The sequence below is a fragment of the Conger conger genome, chromosome 2 (assembly GCF_963514075.1).
Source record: "Conger conger chromosome 2, fConCon1.1, whole genome shotgun sequence".
NCBI classification, from domain to species: domain Eukaryota; kingdom Metazoa; phylum Chordata; class Actinopteri; order Anguilliformes; family Congridae; genus Conger; species Conger conger.
The window spans coordinates 65,723,829-65,738,808 of NC_083761.1; the positions used below are offsets into that span (position 1 = coordinate 65,723,829).

Here is a 14,980-nt window from a genome sequence, read left to right on the forward strand (position 1 = left end):
CCGCATCCACTCCCATAAGGTCTGAAATTATTCCTTGGCATAGTCCAAGTGCTATATAATGTAACAGAACTGTTAAAGAAAAAAGTCACATTCAATCTACCAATTTAGCCCCTTGAAAAGACTGACTGACTGACTGACTTTAGTGAAATAATTCCACATAGCCTGCCTACAATGGGAAACATTATGCTGACCCAAAGGAGTTGACTCCGGTACATAGCATTCTGCACTCCATATCCTTTAAATGGTCATGACATTTTATGGGACTGAATCAGCAAAATTCTGAATTCAGCTTCCCCCCAGTGTTCTCAGTAGTTGTGAGGGAAATCAGGAAGGTGGCACTGTGGGGGAAAAGGGGGGCTCCATACTCTACAATGGGGAGCTATGTATAAAATGTGCATTCGCTGAACAGTTTATGGGAAAGTCGAATAGCAGGAGACTTTCTAAAACTACGACGAGGCAATATAACACCAGCTGATTTGCTCAACCTTACTTAAAAAAATATTTTTCTCCTCCACGCTATTTGCTTGTTTCCGTATCGAGCTGCAACGTCATAATCGGACTTCGTACTGGATGTTTTTCTAGCTTTCGGCAAAGGAAAGGCGTGCAGGTAACCTCTGAAGTATTTATGGTTTCTGTCTATCGCAAGAAACGCAGATAGATGTTAGGAAATTGCTTGAAGCTTAAGTTTCTTTAGCGGAAGTTAAATTAAACTGCAGGAAGACTCTTAAGATAGCTACGAATATAGATCCGTTGTAATTGTTCTCCACGTTCGATTAACCTACTAACTGTGTTCTTTGATACTTTTAGCGGACAATATTTTCATTTCGAATCGGCTGTGTCTGATTAGGCGACGCCGAAAGTATGGAAATCACATTCGCAGGAAAGAGGGCCGTGGTAACTGGAGCAGGGAAGGGTATGTGCTTGAAGCGTACTCTACTGCCTCCATAATTAAAGACACAGTGACACCGCCTGGTGTAAAGTAGCTACCGTTTGAACGGGAATGTCATAATCTCAAATTGGTCAGTATACTTAAAGAAAGTTATTATTTCACAAGTAAGATGTACCTTTAATATCAGGAATCAAGGATGCTCCACCAAGCAGTTGCAAAAAAACATTCACGCCCATTATACCCTAGTTTGTCAATTAGAGTTGTGGCTGTAAATTAATTAGGCTCTTACAACGTTTCATTTTTGACGTGTTTCCTTGTCCATGTGCTGTGATTTGCCAGTGTTGGATCTCTGGGATCGTTCCACTCAGAGATCAAAAGCAGTAACCATAACAGAATGCTTATAAACACAGAAGCTCAAACTGGAAGCAATCCGTACGTCTAATTTTCCATTCTCGTTACCACAATGAGCATTTGCCTCAAGCACAAGTTAGGCTAATGCCAGATTCAAGTATGACCTTTGTTCACCACCGATCCACCCCTGGGTTGCCTACATCAGCATTCACATCACGGGAAGAAATGATCTTTCTGAAATGATCTGAGATTATTCATTGGGAGAGTGAAGCGCTGTGGTGTTCTGTGTTGTAACGCAGGGATAGGCAGGGCCACTGCACTGGCACTGGCGTGGAGCGGGGCAGAGGTCACCGCTATCACACGCACCCAGGCTGACCTGGACAGCCTCCTCATTGAGGTACCGGCCCCAGATAGCTGCCCACACTCCCATTATTCTCCCGTGATCCCACACTGAGCTATTGTTGCCCCGCCTCACACATCAATACCATCCTGCTGAATATTATGACAGGCGAACCAGTGTGTGATCTTGACAATGGCTGGATGTTGTCTCTGCATTCATGGTGCGGAGATTAGAAGGATTCCTCTGTGACTGCGGCTTGTCTGCTCCCTAGTGTGCCTACATTCGAGCGGTGTGTGTGGATCTGGGGGACTGGGAGGCCACTGAGGCCGCACTAAAGGACCTGGGCCCAGTGGACCTGCTGGTCAACAATGCCGCCTGCGCTCCACTGGCACCCTTTCTGGAAGTCACCCCTGACCAGTTTGACAAGTAAACACATATATTTACACATATATTTAGGTCATATATTCAGTCCATTTTGTCTTACGTCATTCTATAATTACTGCAGTTTTCATAGCCTGAATATTTTTTCTAGACTAGTTTGACTATTTAAAGAAAATTATTATTTCACAAATAAGATGGACCTTTAAGATCACGAATGCTATGCCAAGTATGTTCCACCAAGCAATTGCAAAAAAACCATTCATGTCCATTATACCTGTCCATTAGTTGTGGCTGTAAATTAATTAGGCTCTTACAACGTTTCATTTGTGACGCGTTTCCTTGTCCCCAGTCTTAAACATCAACAGTGCTGTGATTTGCCGGTATTGGATCTCTGAGATTGTTTTACTGAATAATCACTGTGAACTGGCCAGTGATTGGATTGTTCTTTTTTTGTATGCTATAGACTGAAAATCAGAGAATGCAGGCAGTAGTTAATTGTTTTAGTAGTAACACATTCAGTTATTTCATTTGTATAAAAATTATATTTGCTACTTTTTGCATTTAACTTTGCAATGTATGCAGATTTTGAGTGCCATGGAATTGTAAGTTATGAATACATGAATAAAGAAACAGATTGGCAATAGTCCTTAAAATGGTCTATTTAATGTTTACAGAACTGTATTATTTTCAAGTTACATTTTATGATGTTAATGTAATGTAACACTGTAGTCATTTAAGTTCACTGTGTTTCTGCATCTTATTTCAGAGCTTTCAGTGTGAATGTGAAAGGAGCCCTGCATGTCGCTCAGGTAAGGGCCAGTTAACACGTGTGCACGGCTCCTTCAGAGTTGGGGTGTTAATGCTGCTGTACCTCTCTCTGGCTCATGGGGAGCAGATTGTGGCTCGGGGAATGAAGAGCAGGGGTACCGGAGGCTCCATTGTTAACATCTCCAGCCAGGGATCGCAGCGAGCACTGAAAGACCACACCGTTTACTGTGAGTGAAACGTCCAGGCCACAATCAGCGAGCACTGAAAGACCACACCTTTTACTGTGAGTGAAACGTCCAGGCCACAATCAGCTAGCACTGAAAGACCACACTGTTTACTGTGAGTGAAACGTCCAGGCCACAATCAGCTAGCACTGAAAGACCACACTGTTTACTGTGAGTGAAACGTCCAGGCCACAGTCAGCTAGCACTGAAAGACCACACCGTTTACTGTGAGAAATGCCTAGGCCACAATCAGCTAGCACTGAAAGACCACAACTTTTACTGTGAGTGAAACGTCCAGGCCACAATCAGCTAGCACTGACAGACTCCACTGTTTACTGTGAGTTACAGCTAACATGAATTTATGGCTATTTTTCATTATGCAAAAGAGGGAATTTCAAGCCACATTATTACCACTAATCTCTGACAAATATCCTGACATATTCCTACAAGGGGATTGGGTCTGTAAAAACAACAACTAGTTTCAGGATATGTACATTTTGAGGGAAAATCAACCTACATGTTTGGTCTTGAGCTTGTGTTCTGCATTCTGTAAATTATTTGTCTTCTATGAAGGTGCCACAAAAGCTGCCCTTGACATGCTGACTAAAGTCATGGCTTTGGAACTTGGCCCATATCAGGTGGTGTACAGCAAATTGTAGCTAATGTGTGCATTCTGCAGCTGTGAACATGGTTTCATTAGCTTTACTGTCAATTGTACTGTGATGTAAAATGGGCAACATGGGGACTTTCATAACCACACTATTACCATGTAGTATCTTAAAAAATATATATTGTATATTGTCTGTTCTCTGCTTCTCCAAATTTCCAGATTAGAGTGAATGCTGTCAATCCCACAGTGGTGATGACTGACATGAGCATTGCGAACTGGTGTGACCCTGAGAAGGTCCGAACCATGAAATCACGCATTCCAATGGGAAAATTTGCAGGTCAGCCTTTGTTTTCGCTCTGCGGCAGAACATTTTAATGAATGAGCACACACACCATATTCCAAGGCTATTCAGCTGCCAGTCCGGGAGCCAAGTATGGCTCATCATAGATGTACACTTGGTCTTTTGAAAATTGAAAAGGGAAAAAGTATTATTAATTCTATTTGTCCATCTACTTAATGTCAGCATACCTCCCGCTAGTGACGGAATACTTGGGAGTACATATTTTAAGGCACCTACTTTGTCTACACCCATGTACATGTTATTCACACGTTTTTTGAAAATATCCACATGCACCATTTAAAAAAAGAACCTGACCTCTAGGAAGATGTAGTTGAAGAACCCTGGCATATACATTTAGTGAGGAACCAATTTGGGTTGATGCTGCTGAATATTGAATGATTGCAGTGTGACCAAAGTTGTGTTCATGGCGTGATCTGTACCTCTGCACTGTTGACCTGTCCGCCTGTGTTTATGTCCAACAGAAGTGGAAGACGTGGTGAACTCCGTCCTGTTCCTCCTGAGTGAGAAGTCTGCCATGGCCAATGGAGTCACTCTGCCTGTGGATGGGGGGTTTCTAGCCTGCTAGCCTGTGCTAAACCAGTAATGCCCAGCGCTGCTTCTACCATAGCACACCATGCTGGCTCAGTATAACTTTATTCATATTTCACAAGTCTAATAAAATCAACTTTCAGAGGATGTCGTTTTTCAGTGTTGAATGGGGAATGAAGATAACCAGTCTGAAGAGCAGCTACACATTTCCAGACTTCCAATTGCTTTTGTGGAGATCAATAGATTATCCAAATGCAGTTTAGTTATAAGTTCATATTTATTATACAAAATTGAAATTTCTCACAATACTCTTTGACATGAGAAGTAATACAAAATATGGACAGACATACAATCGGACAAACATAGAACGCATCTTCAATAAGTAATGCATCTCAACAATATCAGCCCGGATATGGTTGATTTCAGACGAACAATAAGCTCTATCCACAAGTTCCAAGTAGTTTCCATGCAGTTTTTGAAGCTTTTACAGATATCTCAGACTTCTCCCTGAGCATGCTCAGACACACCTTGCACCACCTGGATGCTGTTGCCATGCCAACAGAGCTTACAGTCCAATGTTACCATGAAAAATGCAATCCCAGAGCTCACAGGCAGAGGGAGACAAATTGTTTCATTGCACGTCTGAATCTACCAGGAAACGTGATACAGCAATTCAGGTGTGTATTGAAATACTGCGCATTGCTGAATTTTAAACTTCACAGACAGCAAAGCAAACAAGACTTGAGCATTCTCAATCCAGAGTCTTTTTTTTTTCTTCAAAATATAAGAAAAAAGGTACATCTTTAGATACATACAAATAGTTTTATTTATTAATGTATACGTCTTCTAAAACGTTAAATAATTCTTACACTACTTAATAATGTAGGAGTTTATTTTGGCAGCAAGTAAACGGGACCAGTAAAGTATTGACGTTTTGAAAAAGTTTTTTTTCTAAACCATTTTCAAGAATTATTTGCAAAAATCAAGTGAATTAATAATAATAAAAGAATACAGGTAAAATAATGCATAATACTGAAAAATCTAATAGCCCCACCCGCACAAACTATACCCCCACGCGCATACACCCACACAACATGCATACATAGAATCTAAACCAAAAAAGATAGTTGAAAATGGAGAACTTGAGACTGGACACCAATGCGTGCAGTCAGTGAGTTCAAAGAGGCTTCTAGATAGAAGTGTTCTGTGGTTTTGAAGTTATTTCTTCCTATTTCTTCCTCTGAAGTTGTCATTTCCTTTAATTCAAGGGGGTTTGTGGATTCTTGTTAAGAAAGAATTGAAGTGTGTCACTTTATGCAAGAATGAATTTGATTTATCGCATGGGCATTAGAAATTGACAGAAAGATAAAGCAGAAGAAGACACTTTGTAAAGAGACAAAGAAGCAAGCCTTAAAGTTTACTAACATTTTGTTCCTCAGTTTTCTTTCCATATTGCAAGGGTGGACTGTAGGATTGGTTGCCTGTGTATACTATTGTGATATTTCTTTGACATAGGCACCATTTAAGAAATATCAATAATTTACTCCTTCAGTAAAAATTGAATAAAAGCTTGGAAAAAAACAACATTAAATCAAGTAATTATAGCAATTTATCAGTGGACTGACATTTGCTTACTCTGCTGAGCTTCCTCCAGTGCTGGCTAACAGGACTTTCAGGAAAAAGACTACACATCTTTCAAACCCACAAATCTGAAGAAATAATTAACACCTGCAAAACAGCCAACGACCACACTGCAACACTGCCACCAAACTCAACATTTTGAAAAATGCACATTTTCAAATCAAAGGGGAGGTGGGTGGAAGTAGTGGGCTTTGTACATTACATTTGTTTCATTTTATAGTGCATTTTCTGTTCTGAGCATTTAAGAAGAAAAGAAATGCATCTACCAAGATACAAAACGGCTATTTATACTTTGCTTGTTTTGAATGGATTACATTTCCAGTTTTCGCCATCACACCCTCTCCTGTAACGATGCCTTTTAAATGTTGGTTGTCCAATTGGTTAAGGCAAATTCGGACGGGATCCTTTGATGCCATTTAAAACACGGAGACCAGATTAACACCTAATCCCTTTTGCTCCCACCCACTCTTACACTGAACACACCTCCGTAATGCCTGGGCCTCAAGAGCACCCCGGTTAAGTTTGATTACATTTTCTCTCAGAAAACTTGACAATTACTATTGTGTTGTTGAGGAAGCGACCCCACCCCTGTGCTATCATGTTGGTTCTGCTCTCTGTGCTGGCCCCTCAGAAAACAGTGCACTTCTTGCCACGCTTTTTCACAGGAGGAGGACACAGGACGGCACGGATGGCCTCGTCGAACACCGTCTTCAGACCACGCTGGGTCAGAGCAGAGCACTCAAGGTATTTCACTGCGCCTGGAACAACAGAGGAAACCCCATGTTAGCGACCCTGCACGTGCTAGCTGGACTTCCATTTTTACAAAGGCCAAATTTCCGCCTCTCGAGGAGCTAGTGAACGCAACGCACGAAGGAAGTGAGGTTTAACAGTGAACTGAACCTGAACCCGCTGGAAGCTGTCCATTAGCCCCGAGTCGCTCCCATCACTAAATGACAATCGGAAGCATTAATGCGCTGCCATAACTGGAGGATTTAGTGTTTGCGACCGCCTTAAGAAACATTCACACTTCCACACCAAAGGCAAACACAGACACACAAATGCAGCACACAAAGGAGCCTTTGATACCAGCCGATGGGTCACTCTCCAGGGCTGCCCACTTTGTTCTCCGGACATCTTTCACTGGCTACCCCACGCCCCACCCCCACGAAGGCCCCTCTCACAATGTGCCTGTGTTCTCCCCCAGCCCTCCGCAGGCCCTCTCCAGGGAGCACAAACATACTGTGACTGAGATCCACAGAGCGGGCACCAGACAGGCCGCCCAGCGCATGCACTTCCGTCCCACGAGGTGCCATTACTGACTTTCCTCTGACCCACCAGTCTTTCAAACAAATGGCATCACAATTTAACAAACCGGACAGCAACCAGGCAGCGAGAGCGGAGAACAGTGGACTCCTCGGAAGGACGAGCGGAACGCGAGCGTAAACACTTTCAGTCCGGTCACATGACTCACAGCGGCAGCAGCAGAGAGAGTCGCTATCGCTCGCCTCCCCGCCCGCAGGACCCTCACCTACCTCCCCCTCACACTCCCCCGCACAACCCTCACCTATCTCTCCCCCACACAGCCCTCACCTATCTCCCCCTCACGCCTCCCCCACACAGCCCTCATCTATCTCCCCTTCACACAGCCCTCACCTATCTCCCCCACACACACAACCCTCACCAATCTCTCCCCCACACAGCCCTCATCTATCTCCCCCAACACAACCCTCACCAATCTCTCCCCCACACAGCCCTCACCTATCTCCTCCTCACACAGCCCTCATCTACCCCCCCACACACAACCCTCACAAATCTCTCCCCCACACAGCCCTCACCTATCTCCCCCACACAAACAACCCTCACCAATCTCTCCCCCACACAGCCCTCATCTATCTCCCCTTCACACAGCCCTCACCTATCTCCCCCACACAAACAACCCTCACCTATCTCCCCCTCACACCTCCCCCACACAGCCCTCACCTATCTCCCCCTCACACCTCCCCCACACAACCCTCACCTATCTCCCCCACACAACCCTCACCTATCTCCCCCTCACACACAACCCTCACCTATCTCCCCCTCACACACAACCCTCACCTATCTCCCCCTCACGCCTCCCCCACACAGCCCTCACCTACCTGCCCCACACACAACCCTCACCTCTCTCTCCCCCACACAGCCCTCACCTATCTCCTCCCCACACACAACCCTCACCTATCTCCCCCTCACACCTCCCCCACATAACCCCCACTTATCTCCCCTTCACACCGCCCTCACCTACCCCCCCACGCACACAACCCTCACAAATCTCTCCCCCACACAACCCTCACCTATCTCCCCCTCACACCTCCCCCACACAACCCTCACCTATCTCCCCTTCACACAGCCCTCACCTATCTCCCCCACACACACAACCCTCACCAATCTCCCCCCAACACAACCCTCACCAATCTCTCCCCCACACAGCCCTCACCTATCTCCTCCTCACACAGCCCTCATCTACCCCCCCACACACAACCCTCACAAATCTCTCCCCCACACAGCCCTCACCTATCTCCCCCACACAAACAACCCTCACCAATCTCTCCCCCACACAGCCCTCATCTATCTCCCCTTCACACAGCCCTCACCTATCTCCCCCACACAAACAACCCTCACCAATCTCTCCCCCACACAGCCCTCATCTATCTCCCCCTCACACCTCCCCCACACAGCCCTCACCTATCTCCCCCTCACACCTCCCCCACACAACCCTCACCTATCTCCCCCACACAACCCTCACCTATCTCCCCCTCACACACAACCCTCACCTATCTCCCCCTCACACACAACCCTCACCTATCTCCCCCTCACACACAACCCTCACCTATCTCCCCCCCCCCCCACACACACACAGCCCTCACCTATCTCCCGCGCCATCGCCAGGCCCTGGGGGTACGTGATAGGAGCCAGCTTCTTGTCCCGGAGACGCTCGATGGTGTCCTTGTCGTCTCGCAGGTCCAGCTTGGTGCCCACCAGGATGATGGGGGTGTTGGGGCAGTGGTGCCGGACCTCCGGGTACCACTGCACAAGAGCAGGGAAGCACACGGAGAAGTCAACACGGTGTTCCAGAGTGCACAGTATCAACACCTTTCACATGCCTGCAGCGGTGTGCTCAAGCAGGTGAGAGGGCTGTCACTCACCTTTGCTCTCACATTCTCAAAAGACGCAGGGCTCACCAGGGAGAAACATATCAAGAACACATCCTGAGGGAAAGAGCAGAAAGGAATTTCATCCAATTTCATCCAAAAGACACAATAGGGTTTAGTTAGGGGGTATCAACTAGAGGGTGCAATAATCCTCACAAGTTACAATTACCAAACTGCATGCTAATTATAGTTATCCCACTGTTTTTTTAGCACATAGTTTATGTTGCAGATTGTGGTCTCAATCTGACAGATCAAAAGAGAAATAAATGCATCCTTTGCAACCTTGGATTGAAAGGAAGCAAGTGGCAAGCGGCTCTCTCTCATTCTAATGATCCACAATTAGGTGACCTTGTTGCAGAATTTCCACATTATAGAAAATGGAATGAGGTAATGGTGAAATGAGAGCCACAAACCCATCATGTTGAAGCAATACTGATGGCTATTTTATGACTAGGGAGCTTTACACTAAATATAATGAGTTATATTACAAGCACTAGAGCGCAATTTCTTTCTGTTTAACAAACTCTACACATCTCACATCTGAAACTTTGGTTCAACATGTTTTTTCGACCTCTCTGTTAGCAACACCCAGGATACACAAAGTGGGTCAAGCTTCCTCCACAACAAACTACGGAATGAGTACAGAGAGGGGGCTGTATTTGTCCCCGTTTGGCACACTGACACTTGGCCAAGAGGCTCCCTCATCCCCAGTCCATTGAAAAGGAGCTGCAGGGAAACCCAAGCCAAGCTCCTCTCAGCTCATTGCCATGCAGGGGAGGTGACTGTGCCAGGCCAGGGGGCCAGTACCTGGCATGTGAAACAGGGCACAGACCACCTGACTCCACCTGTCACTCAGGGGACAATACACAACCTCAGCAGTGCAAAGCCATTCAGGTTCTATACACACATTAATATACACACATTAGCATTCATAAATGCATCCACTCTGCACAGGGTTCTATGGATTTCCAGCTCGAGAACTTAGTAGAATTACAAAAACAAAGCATAGTACTCCCAGCAAAAGAAAACAACTAGTATGTAGATTAATCATTGTTAATCATTGTTTATTCCACCTAGTATCCATCCCTGTTGAAAAAAGTCCAAGCTAGGCTTTGAAACAGCCGGTAGCTGGTTAACTACTTCAGATTAGACCATGCTCAAAATGGTTTGACCAGCTCAAGCTATGTTTTGAAACAGCTGGTAGCTGGTCATTTCAAGCTGGTCACAGCTGGATTTCACAGCAGGGATAGCTATTAAACTATAGTACAAGAGGAAAGTATGAAAAATGTCTGCACCGTCTGAGGATAGGAGAGAGGTCTGAGGCGGTCGTAGTCCTCCTGTCCAGCTGTATCCCATAGGCCCAGGTTCACAGGTTTGCCATCCACCATCACATTGGCAGAGTAGTTATCAAACCTGGAAGGGGACAGGAGACCAGGGCTTCACAGTGGAGCTCACAGGATCCCTGAACACCTCATGCTTCAAATGATCAGTGTTTCAAGCCACATTTTGATTTGAATATTTATAATGGTAATCAGCGGTGTGACTAAAATCTGACAAGAGCTGACAGAAGACAGAGATGAGGTGCATATATTAGATTCTGAAAAAGAACAGAACATTCTGTCAAGAAGCTTTCATATTAACACTGTGAGTTAGGAGACAGTATGATGCCATGTGTGGGTAGGGTACATGCATAAGTGAGGATGTGTATGTATGCTTGTGTCACTTTGATCCCGATAGCTTCCAATACGCAGAGCAGCAGGACACAGGGCGGTGATGACAGGCCAAGCTCAGCTGGTAGGCTACTCACACTGTGGGGATATACTCTCCAGGGAAGGCATTGGTGGTGTAGCTGATGAGCAAACAGGTCTTACCAACGGCACTGAAGGGGAGAAGAGACCATAGAGAGGGATGAGTGAACATACATACATATAGAACAGCGTAGTGTAGAGTGTTAATCTCAGTGTAGAGATTAACAACTGCATTACAAATTGTGTGCAAATTCCTACAACCATTATGTATCACTGTGGAGTATCAAAGCATCAAACCAGCTCTTGGCTGGAAGGCTGTCTGGATTGAGTGCTGAGGGTTGGAGGTGGGGACTAGTCTAGCACCTGATGAATCCACCAGTGTCGTATCATGTATGTTTGGGCTCTCACAACCTCTTTACAGAGTAGATCAAAATCAATACACACCCTGCTTGCTGACCCACAATTCCACACTCAATATGGGCTGTTGCTCAATTAGGCCAACATATGTCAATAAACCAATGAAATCTATTTTATCAGCTCAGATTTACAAAGCTATAAATGTAAAGTATATACGATTTGCAAAATAAAGATTTGCAGTTTTCCCACCACACTAGATCATCAATCGTATACAATGTAATCAGAACCTGATACAACATTGGACACATTACTCAAAACAAAATTCTCAAATGAAGTGTGACAATGTACATTGTAAGCTTGTCTTTTTTTTTGCATGAGTGGCTGTAGATAAATTGGATATCCTCCAAGAGGGTCAGTATTTGAATACTAAAATGTGCAAAAATAACCAATATAGAGGTTAACCAAGACCTGCTGATACATTTCCCTGTGTTACAAAAACAACAGCTCATTTGTCCTTGTGGTCTAGGTTCAAGCAGCTAAAATTCGATTTCAAGACTCATTTAAAGCTTATTCAAGGTCAGACCTGTCCCCTGTTTTAAATACTGTACAGATAATTAAATAGAAATATGTAAATGCACTCTTGACCCAGGCTATACAACATGCATATAGATGGAAAATAGATGGAAAGCGTTTCTTCGAAGCCTGTCAGGGGCACTGCGGCCCGTACCCTAAAATGGCTGTCTGCACACTTTTCCCTTCCCACAGCACCATCCATGATGTAAAACTCCCGTTCTTCCCCATGCCTTCCATGAGTTTGTACAGCACAAGTCCTAAACAAGCCAATGAGTTAGCCGCACTGTCTGGCTGTATGCAGTGCAAGCCCCCTCTCTGCTGCTCTCTGAATGTGACAGACTCTGTCCTACATACAGTTAGCTGGGGGGCACGCTTGCAGTCCCCCTGTCCTCTTATCTTTTCCCATCAGTTGCTAGACGGTAATGGGGGAATGTAATGTGACAGCATGGCGACTCTTGCTCGGGTTTGGGTGGTGAGGAGGATATAGAGGGGGATACAGCAGAGGGGGACAGGTGGGTGTGAAGGGAGAAGAAGCGGCTCTGCTTGGGCGATTGCTCCTGGGCTGAATAGGCCAGCGTGTCCCAGTTGTGGGTTGCAACAACATCCCCCTCAAATACTGAGCTGTGAAAAGTGCCTTTCTGGACCCTGTGAAAATGAGCTGGCTGAGCAGACTCTGCTAGGGGGTGGGGCCTCCATTCACTTGACCGTAAGAATCCTCAGCTGTTAACTCTTTGAAGGCCAATCTCTCTCTCCGCCTCTCCTCCCACACCTCCCCATCTGCCTGACTGGTATGACGTCATTAGAACACTCGCGGCGTCTCAGTACACACTCAAAGATTAAATGCAATCTAAGACCTGTCAAACGCCTGCTGTCCATGTGCTATTCCTCTTCTGCCTTTGGTTTTCTACTTGAATGTGGCCACACCCGGTTTAAAGAGCTGGAGTCATATGCAACTATAACATTGGTTTGTGTTGTTAAATGAAGAGTATTTACTAAAGAAAAATTCAGACCCCAGTGGGAAATCAGTGTTGGTTTGAAAAGGCCAATAGCACTAATCACTTAAATAAATATAGGTTAATTCCACTTAAACACCAATATACAATTTTGGATCAACATGCTGCGGAACACAGAATCATGCTCATTTCTAAATTCTGTATGGCTGAAATGTAAGGTAGCAAATCAACACCATCACGGCTACCTTACAGGAGTTAATAAGCATTTTAGATTCCAGTAGATGCTGTGTCTGACAGGATAGACTGAAATTATTCAGATCTGCTCCATATAAATACAATTAGAAACTAATTTAAGCTCTGTGCAAGTGTTGTTATGCAATTATTGGCAGCTATTATGTACAATAATCATGTGAGGAGTTGTTCTACCACACTGCAGTTATTGTTGCATCTCTGGAACAAAGACAAATACAACACAAATGTTAACTCAAATTCCAAAATACATGTATAATTATTAAAGGCAGAGAGTGGGAAAGAATGTTTCAGCTTTTCATATTTAGGGAAACACCACAAGTTAGCCCGACAACACATTACTTCAAGAATGGACTGTTTGGACTGACAGGATTTGCATCACTTTGACTAAAATATCACTGGGAGCCGCTTAGTTATCGCACATATTACAAAACCAATTCACGCGAAGAATGAACGTAGTCCACAATATGCAACTATATTCTGACCAAATTGATAGCTCCAACATAGGCTATAGGCCTATATTTGAGGTTAAAAACTCTGTAGTATTCCTTTTATTTAATTATAAATGTATTTACTTGGCTATCTGTCCCTGTCACGTTCTTTGAATGTAATCAATACAGGCTTTTACATCAATAATGATTTCGATTGTTTTACCGAACGTTACACGACGCAATCTGAGGTTACATTTACAATTTGGCTACAATATAGCAACTAACTTTTCCCTCTTAAAACCTCGTAGAAACTCCGTAAGGAAGGACCCTTCATTATGATCCTCGTTATTGATATCATGACAGCTTACGTCTCATTCAAACCAGTACACAACACAAGCATAAAACAAACAACTAGATAGGAAATTACTATCGATATCGCGAAATTACACCTGCTAAAGCCCCCACCCAGGAAAAAAAAAATCACCGCATCCAGTTTCTCCTAGCATCTGGCACGGTACATTTGCACCACAGATCATCAGAAAATATAACGTACCCTACAAGGAAGGAAGGTAGCTACATTAGGTCTTGTATGAATACAATTTCATAAACAAAAGGGTAAAAATGTAAATATTTCTGAAAAGGCCATGCAGGGTCCCCCCCCCGCCCAATCCTAATTCTCGTGTAGGTGTCTAACATAAAATGTGCTTTAATGTAGCCAAAGCTAGCCTGTCAGAGACCCTGCTGACTACTGATACACACGTAGCTAGCTTGGTAGCGGCTGACTAAACGCACGCTTCGCCCATCAGTCGGCAATAGCCAGGCTATATTTTTACGATTGGAAACTCAGATCCATTGAAGAATTGGCAACGCGCAGATAATGCGTGCGAGGACAGTCGTATTCGTTACAAAAACCAACGCACGATAATTCGGTCCATTCATTTTTCAGACTAGAGCCCCAGCCCTTTGCAACAAATGCATTCTCCCACTGATGCCCATTTGAATCACACTGGGAATTTTTCAGTGCCAGTGAGAAATTGTTCTTACCCGTCGCCGACAACCACGCATTTAATGGCCTGCATTTGCAGAAGAAAACGTTGTATCACACAGAAGGTTCCAAGAAATGTTTAAATTCTTCCCTTCTTTGGACCTTGTGATTTGAGATATGTAAAATAATAACGGACTGGTTCGTTCCCAGTGCAAGCTGCAGCAGAGATCTCGACTGTTACAGTCGTCGAAACCTCCGGAAAAGAACGAGCGCATTTAAAGGGACAGTAAAACGCAGAGCGCGTCTCCCAACTACACCATCTATTTAACAGTTACCCACTACCGTCTGTGACACCTAAATCTAAAGTACAAAGTCAATTATTTTTCAAAAACATTAGCCAATT

The 14,980-nt window shown here is 44.4% G+C and overlaps 2 protein-coding genes across 2 annotated transcripts; one reads left to right on the forward strand and one right to left on the reverse strand.

Annotated features, from left to right (window-relative positions):
* Window positions 1-304: 304 nt before the first annotated feature.
* On the forward strand, window positions 305-4,599 carry dcxr (dicarbonyl/L-xylulose reductase). The gene is made up of 9 exons (XM_061231964.1): window positions 305-607; window positions 808-913; window positions 1,540-1,637; window positions 1,852-2,006; window positions 2,728-2,770; window positions 2,857-2,956; window positions 3,527-3,591; window positions 3,783-3,900; window positions 4,386-4,599. The coding sequence occupies exons 2-9, from the start codon at window positions 862-864 to the stop codon at window positions 4,487-4,489; spliced, it is 735 nt and encodes a 244-aa protein (XP_061087948.1). The 5' UTR covers window positions 305-607; window positions 808-861; the 3' UTR covers window positions 4,490-4,599.
* Window positions 4,600-4,710: 111 nt separating this feature from the next.
* LOC133111568 (ras-related C3 botulinum toxin substrate 3) lies at window positions 4,711-14,820 on the reverse strand. Its single transcript, XM_061222035.1, has 6 exons — window positions 14,637-14,820; window positions 11,089-11,160; window positions 10,577-10,694; window positions 9,276-9,338; window positions 8,997-9,156; window positions 4,711-6,851 (listed from the first exon to the last, which is right to left on the reverse strand). Exons 1-6 carry the CDS (start codon window positions 14,669-14,671, stop codon window positions 6,721-6,723), a joined length of 579 nt encoding a protein of 192 aa, XP_061078019.1. The 5' UTR covers window positions 14,672-14,820; the 3' UTR covers window positions 4,711-6,720.
* Window positions 14,821-14,980: the final 160 nt, after the last annotated feature.

Excerpts from the sequence above, each read along its gene's own strand:
- dcxr (XM_061231964.1), top strand. The coding sequence starts at position 862 with ATGGAAATCACATTCGCAGGAAAGAGGGCCGTGGTAACTGGAGCAGGG. Across the intron at positions 1,638-1,851 it reads TGGACAGCCTCCTCATTGAG|TGTGCCTACATTCGAGCGGT; the intron begins GTACCGGCCCCA and ends TCTGCTCCCTAG. Across the intron at positions 3,901-4,385 it reads TCCAATGGGAAAATTTGCAG|AAGTGGAAGACGTGGTGAAC; the intron begins GTCAGCCTTTGT and ends TATGTCCAACAG.
- LOC133111568 (XM_061222035.1), bottom strand. The coding sequence starts at position 14,671 with ATGCAGGCCATTAAATGCGTGGTTGTCGGCGACGG. Across the intron at positions 10,695-11,088 it reads GGAGAGTATATCCCCACAGT|GTTTGATAACTACTCTGCCA; the intron begins GTGAGTAGCCTA and ends GTCCCCTTCCAG. Across the intron at positions 9,157-9,275 it reads TTGAGAATGTGAGAGCAAAG|TGGTACCCGGAGGTCCGGCA; the intron begins GTGAGTGACAGC and ends GCTCTTGTGCAG.